The 18,522-nt window shown below is 44.1% G+C and overlaps 1 protein-coding gene across 2 annotated transcripts in view; it reads left to right on the forward strand.

Annotated features, from left to right (window-relative positions):
• Window positions 1-2,031: 2,031 nt before the first annotated feature.
• Window positions 2,032-18,522, forward strand: part of KCTD1 (potassium channel tetramerization domain containing 1) — a 97,920-nt gene continuing 81,429 nt past the window's right edge. The window contains exon 1 of one of the 2 annotated variants that reach the window (XM_084511898.1): window positions 2,032-2,125. Coding sequence is in view for 1 of the 2 variants with exons in the window: in XM_084511896.1 (XP_084368022.1) it covers window positions 2,258-2,266 (9 nt within the window). In the remaining variant the exon portion in view is untranslated. Of the gene's footprint in view, window positions 2,126-2,192; window positions 2,267-18,522 lie in introns of those variants that run through there. The other variant, XM_084511896.1, reaches the window with a different exon arrangement.

The following is an 18,522-nucleotide window of genomic DNA, read 5'->3' on the forward strand; positions in this document are numbered from 1 at the left end:
GCCAGAAATAAAGTTGGGTCAAGACACAGGTCTACTGAACTCTATAAACTACTCACTTCAACTGGATGGAAAACTTTGAGCATTTTCTTTACTGCATTTCACTGGCGAGCCATAAGACTTTAAGTTTTTAAACCAGCGTTAAGTTCTTAAAAGTGACTCGGTTGCTAAAGCTGCATAACATCAGTAAGAGTTGCAGTGACCATGGTCCACAAAAACCCAAGTGGGGAAGGCACAAATGGTTGAGGGGAGGTGTTCCCCCTGTGTGCTACTGGTTTGTTTGGAAGAATATTAAAAATTAAAAATTGCAGATGAAGCTAGGTTCAGTATTTCTTGGGGCGTGAAAGTGTGTGGTTCCTTAAAGTTTTTTCCTTTCAATTTCTGTCAGCCACTTTCGATTAATCAACCCAGTACATCTACGTGTGGTATATCACAATGGCAAAGCAGTTGCAAATGATGTGATTCCTACATGAGAAATGTTACCTTGTTATTATTCTTGTGTTTAGAGAGAAAAAGAAGGTAAAAAGAGTGTATTGGGTTGGATCTACTTTTAAGCAAGAGAATTATTCATTCCTTAGGTTACATCAACTGCCTTATGAGGAAAAGGCAATTGTCATATTTTGCATTATTTTATTTAAAATAATAAACACAAATAAAAAGCTAACTGTAGGTATTTGCTGGATATGTCTGGTCCTATTCAGGGGCTTTATTGGGCAGCTTTGGCCTCACAGCCTGGTCTTTTTCACAAGAAATGTCAGCAGAGTCTCTGAATTAATGGACTGTGAAGTGCTTAGAAACATACCGTTTCAAAAAAGTGTACTGCAAGGATGTGACACTAATGGGAGGTGACCCATGGGTTTATGACAAAATAGCCCAATGTAAAAAAAAAAAAAAAAAAAAAAAAAAAAAAGAAGACTTCTATACACAGGAGCTTTGAACGACGCAACGTGCAATGGAGTGGGAGTGTAAGTGAGAGGCAGTATAAGTGAACCCCGGTCAGGAGAAAGATTTCCAAATTATTTTGTTATCCCTGGTTTCATTTTCATCAGGAGAAGGGAGCTGCAAACTCCCGGCTGAAGGACAGGAAACGTGCAGGGCTCCATTTTAATTGGATAATTGGGGAAAGAAAGTTAGTAGCATTTGTGAGCAATGTCACATGAAGCTAAGTGGTAAATTCCTGGATTTGCTTACATGGATTTGTTTTCTTTTAATTTTGCTGCTTCCAAAAAAAAATAAATAAATAAAATAAAATAAAATAAAAAATGCAATGCAACTCCTTCAATCTTTTTGCAATTCTGCATGGTTGAACATTTGAAATGAGTTTGTGTATCACCCCCAGGCATTGATTCAGACTTGATTGGGGCAAAGCAGACTCCATGTGCTTATTTTTATACACGTCATTTGGGAAGTTATATAGCCAAGGGAACAGAAAATGTGTTGCTCCACTGCCAAATTATCACATATCCCTCGATCAAAACGGGAGGTGATCCTAATCAACAAGTTGTGCGACCTTAGTGCAATGGCAATGTCAGGTCAGCTCGGGAAAGTGAAGAGACAGCTCTAAATACAAATAAAAAGAAGGAGAGAGGCAGAAAGAAAGAAAGAAACAACCAACAATCCTTATAATTATCATCATCTGCTGCTTTTCCCTCTTCTGGCAAAGAAACACTCCATCCATTTGCAGAAATCGCCCGCGGAAACGTTACATCAAAACTAATCACAACGATTAAAATCAGCTTTTCTGTGCAAGAGGAGAGTAAAAAGCAAGTTGGAGGCTGGAATGAGACTGTTTTTTCCACACAGAAAAAAAAAAAAAAAAAGAAATCCGAAAAAAAAAAAAAATTAGACGCGATATATATATATATCTATCTATATGCACGTTTCGAAGGAGATCAATTTTATGCCCGTGTGATCAGTTAATTTAATTTAACTTTTATTTCGGAGATTGATTCAGACTGGAGGTAGAGACATGAGCTAATTGTATCCTGATCCTTGCCTTGAGGGGTTTCAAAGCCCTGGAGCAACTATTCTCTGTATTTTGCTCTGTCTACCTTAGCCAAGCTATTGCATTTCTCTCTGGTGTAGCGAGGAGAGCAGACCGCTGCCGGGAGAGAGAAATATCGGAAGTGTGTGAGTTTGATGGGGGGGGGGGGGGGGGGGGGGGCGGTGGGAAAAAGGGGGAAAAAAAAAAAAAAAAAGAGGAGGAAAAAAAAAAAAAAAAAAAAAAAAAGGAAAAGAGGGACAGAGTTTGTCGGCGGCGATGTTCCAGGTAAGGGCTGCCCGGGCGTGTTGTTGTTTTGCGGAGGGTGCCGCTGCTTTCCACGCATGTGCCGGGGCGCTCGCAGCCCGCACCCCGCGCGGGGACGCGGCCGCCCTCGCCTCGCCGCCCGCCGCGCTCCCCCGCGCAACCCGCGCAGCGCCGCGGGGAGGCGGCGAAGGGAAGGGAAGGGAAGGGAAGGGAGAGAAGGGAGGGAAGGGAAGGGAAAGGAAGGGAAGGGAAGAAGGAGGGAGGGAGGCGGACGGGTGGTGGGGGCTCCTCCTTTCCCCGCCGCCCCTCCAAGGTGTGTGCGTGTGGTGGTGGCGGTGGTGATGGGGGGGGTGTTTCATGGCATCGGCCGTGTTTGCGCGGGGGGGGGGTGCGCGCCTCGCATTGTTCGGCGGCGGGCGGCGGGAGGGGAGGGGGCCGCCATTGTGTGCGCGGCGGGGAGCTGCGGGCACCTCGCGGCTCACGCAGCCCCTCCGGAGCCCCCCCCCCGCACTCAGCGCCCTTTGTTGGCGAAGGGGAGGCGGCCCCGCGGCCATTTCCCCCCCGCCCGCGCGGCCCCGCAGCCCGTCCTCCGCGGTGTCCCCCCCCCCCGCCAAGGGGGCTGTGAAAGGGCTGAGGAGCCGCGGGACCGGCCGTCGTGCCCCCCACCCAAAAAAAAAAACAACAAAAAATAATAATAAATAAAAGAGCCGTCCGCCGCCTGTTTTCAATCAGCCAGATACAAGTTTATTCGAGAATGCCCCGCGGGCACCGAGCGTGCTGGGATTGTTGGGGCACATGAAAAATGGGCGCAGCGCTGCCCCGCCTGCTCCCCCCGGCCCCCGAGGCGCGGAGCCTCCCCGCTGCGCCTCGGGCATCGCCCGGTGCGTGTGGGGGCCCGGCCGGTTGTTATTATTATTATTATTTCCCTTCCTCGCTTATTCTTCTTCTCCCTCACGCGTCCTCGCTGTCACAAGCGCTTCGCCCAAAACGCAACTTTTCGCCTTAAATCCCTCCCTCGCCGGCCGCCGGGGGAGGGCGAGCCAGAGGGGGAAAAGGGAAGGGGGGGGGGGGGGGTTAGGCAAGGGAGTCGGTGCCTTGGCCGGGGGAGGAAAGAAAAGGGGTGAAAAAAAAAGAAAAAGAAAAAGAAAAAATAATAATAAAAGTGGAACTTTAATTGATGCCGATTGGGTTAAACTGCTCCCGTGCGAGGATGCTTGCGAAGTAGTTGGGAGGCACTCAGCGAAACTTCCCCTGGCGCATTGAAAATGACTGCGGTGCCTCGGGTGTGTTCGTGACGCCCCGAGCACCCGGCCAGACCCGGCAGCACACGCTAGAGGTCCCTCTCCTAGCTGCCAGGGCGAGGGTGTGCTCAGACTGTTTTTTTTTGGGGGGGGTTCACTGCTAGAGATGCGTGGTTCGGGTGCGAGGGGAGGCAGAGCTGCCACCTTTGTTGGTGTGTGGCGCTCCGAGCTCTGCAAAAACGCACCGAGACGGACTCCAGCCCGGGCAGAGGGGGACGAGACCTCCCTGCACTGAGCCTTTCGTTGCAGAAAGCCTCGCAGGTCGTTGTTGTTTGGGGGGCCAAGGACCAAATTTCACCCTCGTTTTTTCTCGTGTGGATCCCGCTGTGGAGTTAAAGAGCGGAAAACTTGAGTGAGGGGTTCAGGCTACGGCTCATGGTTTTCGAAAGAGAAATATGCAAGCCAGTGAAAAGAAGAGTATTAAGATTATAAAGAGCCTAGAGAGGTGATAGAGGTGACCACAAGCAACTTATCCCAAGCAATTTTCATATGCAGACCATGTTACAGAACTCGCCCCCCCAGCCTTCATGTATTGCAAGCGGTATTATCACCATTTTACGGATGGAGAAACTGAGAAATAAAAAGAAGGTCACTGACTTGCCTCAAGCCATATAGCAAATAAAAGATAGATCTGGAATCAGCTAGGACAGATTTAGATCTCTTGCGGATTTGCACTGTTGTAATCGTTGATTTCAGGAGAATTCTTCTGGATTTGAGCCAGATTCAGACCTTAGGTGTTGCTCTGTCCCTCAGAAACCGCCTCCTTTTAAATTCCATTTTGAACACGACCGAATTAGACGTGAGAATTTAGGGAGGATATTTGGCGTACATCTCATTTGCAAAAGACAATTTACTGCAAAACTTTGGGACTGTGTTGGCTCTGGATTGTTTCTGTTCTTTTCGTTACAATTTCATCTGTCACATCGGCATAGTTCCCTAGTTGGTTTTTGGTATTGTTTCTTTAATGAACAATTTCCTCATGTCTAGTGCAGCTTTTGTTGCTGGCTTCTGAGAAGCGCTACTTGCCAGATGTCTCCGAATGAAGCCTTTGGTTTTAGGCTGGAACAACCTGAGAACAAACGATTTTGCATGAGGCAGGCTTCCACTCATTGTGGGTCTTACTCACGCAGAAATGAAAAATCGCATGACTATCATGTATAGAAAAGCCAGCCCTTCCCCTGCACAGTGGAAAGGCTGCATGTAGAAGAACTGCACACACAGGCTTTTTATTGGATTATGTTAAGTTTATGTATGGAGAAAATGTGTCGTGAAAGGAAATACTCACTGATCATAGCAAATGTGAGGACATTATTCAAAGTGGGGTCTCTCACAATTAACAAAATATCATATCTGCTAGTCACAGTCGGGCACAATTTCGCATAAGCCCAGCTGGGAAGGATATTTCTGCTTTCTGTAGTCAAGCTACTTTAGAAACATTTTCAGGGTACCGTAAAACAGACACAGATGTGCAGATTGTGATTATGGTGCTTTGCTGTTCATTTATTAATGTGTGCTGGTATATACAAATCACGGCCACTAAAACACGATGTAAAGTTCCTGCTTTGGTGTAACTACTCATCAGCTGGACTCAGTAGGATGCTGCTGTTTCAGGAGCTGATAGTCCCCCAGTGTTGCTAACACTCCTTCAGTGAGGGTCCCACCTTGATGAGTGGGGAAGAGGGCACAGAACACGGGTGGAATTAAGAGTTTTCCCCCTCCCCAAGCTTTGGCCTTATGTGTGCATGAAATTTAAGCATTTAGGTGGGAATTAGCCTCACAGAAAGCATGTGAATTAAGACCGTGCTTAAGCCATTTCGCTGGCTGAGCTGAGCTTTAAATTCCAGAGCTTTAGCCCCCTTTTTCCCCATTCTGTGCAGTAAACTTCTGTGCCTCACTGGCAATATATGTTCAGCTCTGCGCTGGTACCAGAGGAAAAATAATGTTGATCAGAAGCAAATTTTAGCAGAGATGCCTGCTGTTACTTATTTTGGACACTTTTACACTGCTGCAATGGAGCCAAGTTGGATCTCCTTCCAGGAAACAAATTAAGTTAGTTGTTTCTTTTTTTCTTTTTTTTTTGTTTTTTTTTTGTTTTTTTTTGTTTTCCTGACAGAAACATAACTCTTACTTTAAATTGAATCTCTTCTGTTGGTCTGCATTGTACTTATGTTTTCTTTTTACAGCCTGGATAACTTTCATCTCTGGTATAGTTCCATCAACTTCTGTGTTGTTTCACAAATAATTAATTTCCCTTACTGTGCTAAAATACAGATTGCTGTTGTCCTACTTTCTGTAGAATACAAATTAATTTATATATTTTTTTCATATCAAAGGTGAATAATATAAAATGCAGATCTTCATTTTTATTTTGTCTGCTTTACTCCTTGTGCAGGCAGAGTAGGGTCTTCTTTCCCTACTTCTTTGCTAAAAGGTGTTGAATATGTTTATACGCTTAGAGAATACGTATGGGCAGGGGGAGGCAGTAACTACTACCTTTCTAGCTGATAATACCTTGAGCACTTTTTTAGATATTTGTGAAAGCCATGAGCACATTCCACATTGATGATGTACATCATAGTTTTAATAATCTTGGGTTGTCTGCTGTGAATTTTAATCGAGCTTTTGATGCAGAAATCCAATCATCCCATACCCAACTGCACCAAAGTGGGTGCCGATGCATGTTCAGTCGCTTTAAGCCCGTGTTTATGAAATAAATGGCTCACCTGATAACCTCCTGATAGCTGCTCGTAGGGCTGGCTGCCCCCACTGGCAAAGGAAGCTGCCGGTTTGATGTGGTTGGCAGGTTAGCATAAATGCGGCTTTGCAGGTGGTTTATTTGTAGCCGAAGTCTACAGGTGAGGGATACAAACCTTAGAAGTGCTTGTTGAGGCAGAGGACAACTCACCCTGACAATTTATTTAGTGACTTTTACTCAACTGTTTTTTTCCTTGCCTGATGTACTCGCACTGAATAAGAAACAGCCCTGTGGAAAAAAATAAAATAAAATAAAATAAAAATAGCACTGCACAAGAAGGTTGTCCCCTCTGATAGGGAAGGTGCTCTGTCTCACCCAGACTTTCTGCCTGTGGTTCCCAAGTGAGACCTGTACAATTGCAGTCATTCCCCCTCAGCCAGCACCGGTGGCCCCAGACCTTGGGTTCAGGGTGAGCATCTATGTGGTTTCCTTTATTTTCACAGGAACACTTCCAGATGACTTACATGACAGCTGTGATGTGGGGCTGTAACTGGCAGTGCATCAGCTCACCCATATGCAGCCCTCTCCTGGCTTGGGGTGAGCATGGTGGCCTCTGTCAAACACGCAGCTGGTGTGGGGACAAAACTGTCTCCTACTGCTGTAGCAAGAGTTGCCAGGCTTCATCTGTCATAGCCTTTGGTTCTCCTGAAAGAACTGTGAAATCCCATTGTGATTTGGCTGGGCAGAAATTATGGGAGGTTGTCCCAGGCCAGGCATTTCCAGCAGACACAAAGAAATATTAATAGTTCTGCGTAGGGCACGGGTGAAGCAATCTAGAGCAGGGTGTGCAGCTCAGAGCATCCATCCTGGGGAACGATGAACTTAAGCTGGAACCAGAGCTAGAAGGATGACCAGGGAGTGGAGTATCTGTCTTGTGAAAGGAGGTGCAAAGGGGCTTGAGTGTCCACATTAGCAAAACACAGTCTGGAAAGAGATATGAGCATTCTTTATAAGTATACATAGGTAGTAAATCCCAGAGAGAAAATCTGCTCAAACTAAGTGACAATAAATGTGTCCCTGTTTAGTGTTTGTGTCCAAGAACGTTTTCTGATACAACATCTAGAAGATGCCATTTAAAGTGAGATGCCTTTAATTCGGTAATATTCTGCTTTGGGCATTTCTTCAAAGCTTCAGCTACTTGGAGAAGATTTACAAAGAAAGCCCAGCCTATCTTTTACCTTGGTGAGCTTACCTGCACTGACCCAATAGGCTGTAGTTAACTAAGGTTTTTTTCATCAGCATTACTGTCAGTGGAAAAAAAGTTTACTTTCCTTAAGCAAAAAAATACATTTTCATTTAAAAAATCACATCTGTCAAAAAGCAATTTGGGATTCTGTTATAAAACTGAAACCAGATCCTTCTCACAACTGGAAGCCACTATTTATTTTGAATTTTAATTAAATAGAAGTATGAAAAAGACCATCTGACAGAAAAAAAAAATCTAAAAAATCATCTGAATTTTTCAGAGGAAAAAATACTCAGTCAATGCCTGTTGTTCTGATCAGTGAAAATGTTGCATGTGTTTGTCCGTGAGGAGAATTTCTGATTTGCCCTGTAGATATATCCTTCATTTTTTCCCTGTTCCAGCTGCAAAACTATTTCTTTTTCTATAGTTTTTTTTTTTTTTTCTTCAAGTCAAACCCTTCATGCTTATTGTTTGCCTCTGACTTGTTTAGTAACATTCATTTTATCATGAGTTCACTTGCTCAACTCACTCCCTTCCACATGAGTTGGACTCAGTGATGCTTTCAGGTCCTTTCCAACTTGGGATGTTCTCTGATTCTCTGATTCATTTTCATCACACTGTATAACAAGGAGAGGAAAGACTTAATAAAGAAACATGCTCAGAGAGCATGACCATTCAACACCAGGGACCAGTGCTGAGTAGTTGTCAAAAATGATCGTTACAAGTTTTTTAACTGTTCATGTGTCCATTACCTCAAACACTTTTCTAAACAGTGAAGAGAGATACTCCCAGCACTAAGGATCACTCACATAAGGTTAGCACAGGCCTTCCTAGCTTGCCACCAACAGGCAAATTTGGCACCATTTATATACAGCAGCCTGATTCGTTCTAAATAGCGTGTCAGGAAAGGGGTTAGACAGGCTTACAGTCTGTATTGGACGGGGCTTTGTGGTACAAAGACAGTTTGGGGTTCCTGGAGGCAAGATGAGGACGTGATTTGGGGTATTAGCAGAACTGAATCTCTAAGGTGTTGGTGCTGTTCTGAGGAACAGGCTTCCTGAAAAGCATGTGTGCAGGAGTGCTCCTCTTTTGGGGACATTTGAGAAAGCAGCTGCAGCTTTTGCTGGGCCTTCTGCACTCAGGCAGGTGAGACACAACTGGGAATGAGAAGAGTTAGCTCTTCCTCAGGAAAAGAGGTGGTTCTTTCAGGACAAAACCATAGCTTTGAAGTATGTTCTTTAGCCCCCAAATCTTCTGTGTTTATTACTGGCTATATATAATCATTCCTTTTTTCCTTAATCTTATTGAACCATTTACATCAATATCCTGCAACTGAGAGTTACATGGGTTGCTTAGAGATAAGCTGGAGAGTGATATCCTTACCCATTTATAAGCTAATGCCTTTTTAAATTCCATTAGGTGCCCTCTTGTTTTATGAAGGGCATCTGATTTCTCCTTCACACCATTCATTATTTTATATACCTCAATTCTATCATCTTTTACTGTTTTCCTTTCTAAATAAAATAGTTCTGGTCTTAATCTTTTTGTTTAGAAATACCCCCACATGTCTTTAATCATTTTTGTTGCCTCTGGCTATCTAGTGCAGCTATCTAGCACTCCCATCATTGCGTCTCACTGGATCTTTTAAAGCTAGTTCCAAAGTCATCAGCGTGAAGGAGACTGAAGGATGGTCTTGTGGTTAAAGTACATCACCAGGAGTCCAAAGTCCTGCTTCCACATCTCCTGCCCTGTGACCCTGTGCTAATCATTCAGCTGCAGAGATCCACAGCTCCCCTTTTTGTCCCAGGAAACAGCGCTGGGAAATTTCAAGTAAAATATGCAAAGTGTTTCTCTATGCCTGGATGGAAATTGTTATGGAAGCACAACCATATTACATGTAGTAGTTCTGATTGTTTTTCCACAATGCAGCTGCATGTGTGTTGAAATTTGTAACTTCTCCCTAACTGTTTGATTGCACAGCACTGAACTGTTTTCTATTTGTTACACTGCTCTGATATTGGGTTCCAAACAAATTCAATTAAGTCATTTCTCTTTGTTATTGTATGGTGAACTTCATATGGAAAGTATGAGTTACAACCGATTTGGGCCAAACAGACACATGGCTTTCATGCATCCTCGGGGACTTGGAAAACCAGCACAGTCCTGCTGAAAGTGAGAAACAGAATCAAATTCCAGCTTTTGACATGTAGGACACAGCCTGTTCCTGGGAGGTGCTGGGTACCCCCCACTCCCACTCATACTTCAGGCATGTGGGATCAAGGCTAAGGTAGTGCTGGCTTGTCTCCAGTCTAAATGAACTAATTATCCACAACCTGTCAAGACTCTCACACAGAACAGAAGACTCACCCATCTGGCTCCCTCCTCAGACATTTGCAGCTAGGCCTGGCTGTTACACATTTCTAGCATATCCAGCACTCTCCAAAAGCCCAGTTCAGGTCTGGGACACCTCAGAGGTTTGACTGTCCCATCATTTCTGGCACATGGGATCTGAGGGCTACCCAGCTGCTATGGCTCCATAGCAGCAAGGAACCTCACATGAAAACACATTCCCAAATGTCATCGCGTTGGAAAATGGTCAGGCCTTAAGCACGGGAAAAGATCTCTAAGGTGTCTAAGCTATAAAATCCACCATTTTAAAGCATCTTGTGACACAAAAGGTGCTGAAATTGTGCACTTCTTTGCTAGGATGCAACTGTAGCAGGACAGCAAAAGCAAGCTGCTTACATAGTTGTAGTGCAAAACTAGGGTTAGCTAAATTCTGCTTTAAGCTGCATTTCTTCCTCCGGCCATTCTCCTCCAAGCCCTGTAACTCTTTGCTTTGAAGTCCCTCTTTTCTTCTGCGAGCAGATAGTCAGGTACCATTCCCATGAAAACCCCAAGTGGCACTGCCTTCATAATCCCACACAGACCTCAGATTGTTCAATGCTCTTCTGGTCTCTTTTGAAAAGGGACCAATCCTGCAAGACCCTCCTGATAACCCCAGTCATGTCTACAGGCCTGTTTGTGTACTTGAGGAGAATACAATAAGGCTCACGGTTTTGGTGCATCGAGAATCTTTGCGGCTTCAAAAGAGGGAAAGGGTGGTTTGGCCTTCAGTAGGTCATGTAGGGTTTTGTTTCCCTCGTGCCTTATAGCTGGCATTTTTTCAGAGCCTTCTGCTCCCTAGCATTCCCACGACACATGAACATGCTCAAAGAAAAATTTCCTGTGAGAAATCACTGGGCTTCATTAGATTTTCAAAGTTCAGAGCTGTGATCCTCCTTGTCCCTCTTCGGCAGCTGGCCCTGCCAGATTCTGACTGCTTATGTGAACATTTGATAAATCTCACTGTGGACTACATTTGCTCTTTCACCCAAGCAGTTATCACACACATTTCCCTAACACTTTAAAATTATGCCTGCCAAACATTTTCTGATGTAAAGTTAAAAGTCATCTATTACTGAAGTGATTTTTCAGCCCTCATGGGCATGTTTTTCTTTCCTTTTTTTTTTTTTTTTCCTCCTTATGTAGTTCAGATAGTTTCAAGCTCTTTTAAACAGGCCTCCAAGGGTCAGTTTCAAAATACGTATCTTTTTATAAAAATTTTCTGTGTCCTAAAAATACATCGGTGCTATTCTTCTCCTTTACACATCTCCTTTTAAAGCCAAAGTCCAGTGAATGCAATGCTGCCATGCTGCAGGACTTCAGCCACTTCCACCCGGGGAATTTGGCGACACTCTCTAAAGTGTCCCCTGCTGTGTGTGGTGGCACCTGTCACCTCCAAACTGCAAGTGTAGCTTGGGGGGTGCCGCCTGGTGGGGAAGGGCAGTGGGTTCTTGCCCAGAGCTGAGCTGGGATGTAGCATGGAGATGGGAAATGTTCTCAGTTCCCCCACTCCACGCTGGACCTGTGAGGACTTGGCTGTAGCTTTGCAGCCCAGTAATTTGGTGTAATTTTTGGTATGCAGGCTGTTCGTATTTGGGGCCTTGCATGACTTTTTCTCGTTTTTCCCCACTGTCTCTCCCAGTTATGGATAATACCCTTACTTTCAGCGTGTGAGCAGAAGGCAAGATGTCAATTCTTTCCTCCCCGACCTTCTCATTTCATTCCTTCTCAGTGCTCTTGGCATTTTTCTGTAAATGCCTTTTTTTCCCTTTGGGTTCCAGAGCTGTGCACGTTTTTTGCTTCGCTTTGTTTTGTTTTGAAACTGATTAAAGCTGTTTGTCCTACCACGGCAGAGAGATACTAAAACAAAGCATGTGTGTCTGTTGGTTTTAAACCAGGATTTTTCTTGCTTTTTTTTTTTTCTTTTTTGCATTTTTTTCCCCTAGTTTCTTGTTTAGCAAACATAGTTAAACAAGATCACAGTGGAAAAAACAAAGCAACTCCTCCCTTCCTGGATAATGCCAGCCTGATAACACATCCAGATTTTTTCCAAAACCCGGTGGTGCCCTTGAACTTATTGAAGCATGCTCCAGCATCAAACAGTCTGACCAATCTTAATTTGTCATTTCCCCTCAAAGTGCCTTGGCAGGACCTTTGTTTGAAATTGCATTTGCCACTTGTTTGTGTCACGACTGGGTTTCATGCAGTATCTAGAAGTGTAGAGCCTTGGGTCTGGGCCAGCCTTAAATAAAGAAGCTAATGCAAATACCTCCCGCCCCAGTACAGCACCAGAAACACAAAACATCACACAAAGCCTTCCAGGGTGGAGAGAGAAATCCAATAGCCAGCAAGCACCTAAATTGTACTGCAATTAAAATATAATCCCTTAAATTTCTTGGATTTGCAGGGAGGGGAGGGCTGGAGAGAAGTACAGAGAAAGAAACGAGTCAGAAGTGAAGACACTGCAATCCTGAGCCTCAGCATGGAACTACTTAAGCATACCATAATTGCATCACAGAAGGTATGCATACCCCGAAACCAAAAAGGAAGCAGGAAGGCAAGAAAAAACAAACACAGTATGATGAACCAAACAGGTAACCTTCAGGAAAAGGAAATCTAGCCCTGGCTAACCCGACAGAAACGAGTGTAAACTGGCAAAGGAAGGTGAAAGATGGGAACCAGGAGGATGGAGAGGAAGTTTCAAAAGCAAACAGACACATTTCTACAAACAATTGAGAAATACAAGTATCTGAAAGAGAATTAGTGGATTTGCTGGATCAAAGAGGCAATTAAAAAATGACAAGTGTATTGCAGAGCCTAAGTTATATTGTCCCATCAGTCTGTACTGGCTGGAAATATCTTCACTCTCTACATATTTCATTTAATTACCAAAGATGAGGGCCTGTCAAACACCGAGGTATCAAAAGAGAAACTACAGGATTGACATGCTAAAGTTACAAGCCTCCCAGAGCAGATGGCATTAATCAAGGCTGATAGCTGTTGAGAAAATCATGCAACTTTCCCTTAGAAATATCTATAATATTCTGCTATACCAGCTAAATGGAATGTGGCAAGTGTTTTACTTTAAAATCAAGATAATCTCACACACGTGAGAAGGGAAGAACTACAAGGGAGTGAGTTATAAAACCTGCAGATGAGCTTAATGTTAGACTTGATGAAGCCAGTCAGGGAAAAGTACGCCTTTTTAATTTCCTAAAAAGAATCTTGAAGTTTCTCAATGATGCCATGGATTATGCAGAATATAAACATTAGGGGGGATTTTGGAAAGTCTATCATAGCTTTTCTCACAAGAGGAGAAAAAAACTATTATTAGGGAAATCTAGCAGCAGTGGGGAAGATGCAAAAATCTTCTCTGGTGTTTGATTTAAAATAGAAAGGAAGTGTAGTGAGAAAGAAAAGTGAAAGGTTAGCAAGGTTAGCAAAGGTGGCAGCAGAATACCCCCAGATAGACCCTGAGGGTATTTTTTGATACTTTGATGAATTATCTGAACAATAAGGTGTGGTATTCGGATGTAATCAAATCAACAAAATTGTCTGGCCCCTCAGTCACCCAGAGCAAGACAAGGCTGAAAAACGTGGGGACCCAAGGTTATGCTATCAGGTTATGAAAACCCTCTTAAGGCTTTACTTCACGTGTCACCTGAGAGCAGAGCAGCAGCCGATGAGGCAGTGGTGCCCAGCTGCTATGGACAGAGCCTAAAGGCAGCGTGAGGGGCTCCTGTACTGCAGCTGGGCTCCTCACCCTGTGCTGGGTGTGCTCAGCCGCGGGGTGCCCATTGCCATCAAGGAAACTGGTGTTATTCCTGGAAAATTTACTCAGCTTTTCTGTATTTCTGCCCATACTGGCTGCAGCCATCACTCCCACATGTTTCTATCTGGGTTTCCTTACCTTTGCAAACTGACTTGGCCAGAGCAATGTTCTCCCAAAGAATAAAGAATAAAGCAATAGAATAAAAGAATATAAAGAATAGAGAATAAAGCAATCTTCTCCCAAAGAATAAGCAGGGAGATGAGAGGAGACAAGGAAGAAAAAGATGAGTAGAAAAGTGAGAAAGGCAGAAGTGGGAGAAGTGGAAAAAGAGAAAGGAGAAAAACTCTGCTAGGACGTAGTCAGAATGGAGTTGCTATCATGCATGGGCTGTTCAAGCTATCTGATGGAGGTGAGGACTTCCTGAAAGCAAATCTGGAGAAAGCCACATCTAGCACCACCAGTATTACAGCTGAATTAATGATTTTTGTAATCCAAAGGTTGTTTTCACTGTTCATGTGTCTTTTCCTTCCCTTCCTCCTGTAGTGGTCATGTTCTGCTGCAAAACTGCTAGTGAAAAATGCTCAGTTCAGTATGGGGGTATTTGATGGTAGAGGGTTTTTTTTCACAAATGAAGAGAAAAAAATAAAAAAAAAAGAAAGAAATGGAAAGCCACTTGAATGAAGAGAAATCCTAGTTTATGGAAATGAACAGGACATGATTAAAGCACAGAGTGCTCCTTTCATCTTACTGCAAATACAGTGTTTGTGGGATGTCAGGAGTACAAGTTTCTTGTGAATAACTAGAGTCCAAAATGCTCCGATTGGTAATTTTGTGACTGGTAGCACTTCAGGGTCCAAGAGTCACTCGAGGAAATTATAGAGAAGGAAATAATTTAGAGGAGAAAGTAAAGTTTATTATGACACAAATCACAGTGGAGAAAAGAACAATAAATTTTCTTCCCACATATAGTATGTGCTTTAGTCTGCAAGATAAGAAATAATAATACACAGCCCCTCTCCTAGCCTGATCCACCAATATAAAGGATTTAATTCCTACACCTTCCTCTGGTACCAAAGAGTGTCAGTATAGGTAAAATACAGGTGACGTCAGAGTGATATTGCCAACATTGACATTTTTCTGTTATTTAACTAAACAAGAATGAAAGTCCCATTTTGTCCCTTCCAATCAGTGCCCCAGTGCATGCTTCTGGTCTGGCTCTTCCAGAGTATTTTATCAGAAACTGCATGTGAAAGCCTGGTATTTGATTTATGGTTTTGTTCAACAGGACTGGTAATGTTAGAAGCAAAATCATGAACCTGTGGGAGAACTAAGATGCTAGGCTTTCCAGGGGCTGCCAGGAAATAGGAAGCATGCAACAGGCGAGGATCTTCCCACCAACTCCTTTACAGAGACTTCTATGGCAGTGCCTATTGCTGTGTGTCTGTAAGAAGGTGAGGGGAGAAAAGGGAACAGCCAGATCACAGATCTGCTCACAAGGGCAGATCCTGTAATCCCCACAGGTGGGTGTACATCTTTAAGTATATCCCAGGTATTAATGAAATCAGCATTCAGGCCTGCCAGCCACAAAATAGCAGTCTGTGAGCTGCTCAGGACATCCCTTGCTGTCCCCAGGTTTCGGTGGAGGTGGTCAGAACTTCATAGGGTTAGGCACACTGGACATATTTAGCTGTGCACAGGAAGGTCCCCCATTTCCTTGGGAATCTATCATGCTCCCAAATAAATGTTCTGCTGAAGGTGGCAATAAGTCCTATCGATCACTTCTTTGATCCATGGACAGGATGGGGTTAAAGCTGATTGCTAGACGGAAAGTACAACTGTATCCTGCTAGACTGGAAAACAAGCCAGCAGGAGTCACTGTCCCAAGGCAAAGAGCTGAACACCAGGGTCTGTCCACAAGCTCAAACAGAGCAGGTGGAGCGTTACCTAGTCAAACATGGAGGAGAAAAGGGTTGCTTGGTACACCGGGCACTTATGAATAGGTACAGGCAGGCAGTAAAGCAGAGGGAAGTGCTTTTGTGCTCTGTTCTGGGTGAAATGAGTGAAATAGGTTCCCAAAGGACACAGGTTTACCTGGAGAGGCAACTTTAGGTTCCCATTGTGTCACGAGACCATGTGTCTTCTGTTATGGGTAGATGACACCAAAGCTTAATTGAAAGCTATGATTATTTCAATGGAATAACCACACAACAAGATCATGATATTAATAGTGACGGCCATCTCTTCTGCGGCGCTTTTTATCAGCAGGTTTCAAAGCCTCTAACAAAGGAGGTGTTTAACTTTAGATGCATTTTACAGAGAGGAGAACTGCTGCACGGAAGATGGAGTGGCCTATCCAAATTCAGCCAGGGGGCATTTGGCTCAGTCAGGAGGAGAAACCCGAGTGCCAGCCTGGTGGGGAAAGCTACCTGACAAAGCATGGAACCAAGGAGAAATGGGAACAAATTCTCCGCATTTCTGTAGTGAGAAGCACCAGCTGCCTTACTCACCCTTTGTTTAGAATATCAGTACACACATTTTTTTAGAAGACAAGTATTTAATTAATTGCTGAGCTGACGCTGCAGTTCCCCTTCAGGATGAAAACAAACACTTAAACAAGCCTCTCCTGCCAACCCCACCCAACACCTACTCAGTTACAACAGATGGATGAGTGCCACAGACCAGACGTCGAAATGATACCAAATCTGACACTGCGCAAGCAACTGTAGCATGCTGCAGGAGAGAATCACTCTCCCTGTAAAGCTGCCTAAGTGCCAGATTGCACTGATCCCTGTTAGAAGTGATGTGCACAGCACCCAGACAGCAAAGCCTGGGCAGACAGTCACTGCCACAACCTGCTGACATCTTTCCCTCTCTTTTAATAGTCCTGCCTATTTTTTTTTTCATCCTCCAGGGACTGCTGAAAAAGGGTATAGAAATACCCAGCTGTAGTCTAGGAGGGACAGGCTGGCTGAGTCCTCTCCTCAGAAGAGCTTTGACTACCTGGCTTGTGCAGTGCATAAACAGGGCCACCCCAGATGCTCCTTGTCTCCCCTGGGCACTAGCCTTGCAGGACAATTGATCTCTCTTCTCTCTCTGTCCCTGAGAGATGAGGAGATTCAGATGCAGTATAGAGAAGGACATATGTATGGGAAGAAGGAATAAAGCTTGGATGCTTACGGAGGTGGCAGCTTTATTCTAATAGTTTATAGGAAGTTGTGCCAAATAAATACTGTAAGTCAGAAGCAGGGTACCCTTCTGAGGAAAACTGAAGGCATCTCAGGTGGGAAACCAGGGCTACTGGGCTTTCCACAAAGATTGGTCACCCACCAAGTCTGTAGCATGGGGTGGTGACCTGAGCCAGGTGACCTCCCCAGGAGCTCTGGAGCATCCAGAGTTAGCACAACAGAGTTCAGATGAAAGAGCTGCCTTTGCAAGCCTAGTTAGACTTCACCCAAAGCAACAACCTTTGGAAGCAGGGACTGGTACGCTCTTTTCAGGGAGTCCTGCAACAGTCTCGGCAGTCCAGATAGGAAACGTGCATAAGGCAGCTGTCTGACAAGTCCTGGGAGATCATGGCTAAAACCATCTCCTAATTTTAAGTTTTAACTTCCTAGTATCTACCTTTCCCTGAACACTTAGCATTTTGGAACATTCTGCTCTGGTTGCACACAATGAGTGCTTAGCTCTCCTGCAAATGAGATCTCGAGTGATTTGAGTCAGGCGCCCAGTTTGGTTTGGTTTAAGTGAGTAGCCCCATATCCTAACACAGGAACTTTGTGGCACAGACAGGGATAGAATCAAAGGATGTATCTGAAGCTCCAGGCAATTCCGCAGACAAACTGTCGGACTGCAGATGCCTATTCAATGAGTCCCATCCATCCTGGGCACTGAATGAGGCAAAGGCCCTGTAGAAAAAAGAGGATGTGATTAGATCATTAAGTGCAAAGGAAAATGTGGCAGTAAGAAGAAGAAGCATAGCCACACTGGCTTTAATCTAACTAGCGGGGAAACTGCTTTATTGTAGACATGGCTGTGTGGAAGACCTCACTGTTGGGTGACTTGCACTAATGTCACACCCTTAGTTCCCTGATCAAATTTTCCATATTCCCTTCGGTGCCCACAAACGCTCAACAGCACGGTAAAGTCAGGATCCATCCTCACATCAAAGCTTAATCATGAACCTTCTGCTTTATCACATTCTCAGTATTTGTAGTGTGTATGTGGGATCACACAAAGTAGGTATGACCTGACATACTACGGCACTGCATGTGAAATGGCTGGTTGGGAAATGTACACATTTTTAATGTTCTGTAAGATCTTCGCTTTTAACCACTATGCTGTCTTAAAAATATCATCTATTTCTAAATTCTTACACCATATCTGTGTACCTCTGCATTTGGGGGAAACCGTGGCATTATGTCCACAAGGCACAGGAGTTAATCTGGGTAAATCATTAACTGGCTCCAGAACAATGGCATGTGAATACAAATTCTTTGTGGGTATTGGACCTCATTATTTTGTTCTCGTCGGAGCGGTGACCTCACCATTTAGGCTTGTATAGTGTTAGTGCTCTCTAACACCATGGAAATCGAGGTACTGGAGGTTTTTAAACATGGTTATTGATCTCTGTGTGCATTAGTAGAGGTGATTCTTTTTTTACATCACATGGCTTTATAACACAAAGTTTGTGACACGTCGCTCTAATTTTTAAGTCAGAAGGCAGGTTCAGTGATACATCTCAGGAAAAAAAAAAAAAAGATATCTATTTGTAGCTGCACAGTGCTTTGTCTGGTGGTGGTGGTCTCATCAGAAAGGTGACTTGTGTAGGTCATCTTCATAACAATGCAACTACAATAATGGCGATGAGGCTCTGTCAGT

This window comes from Aythya ferina (genome assembly GCF_964211825.1).
Source record: "Aythya ferina genome assembly, chromosome: 2".
NCBI lineage: Eukaryota > Metazoa > Chordata > Aves > Anseriformes > Anatidae > Aythya > Aythya ferina.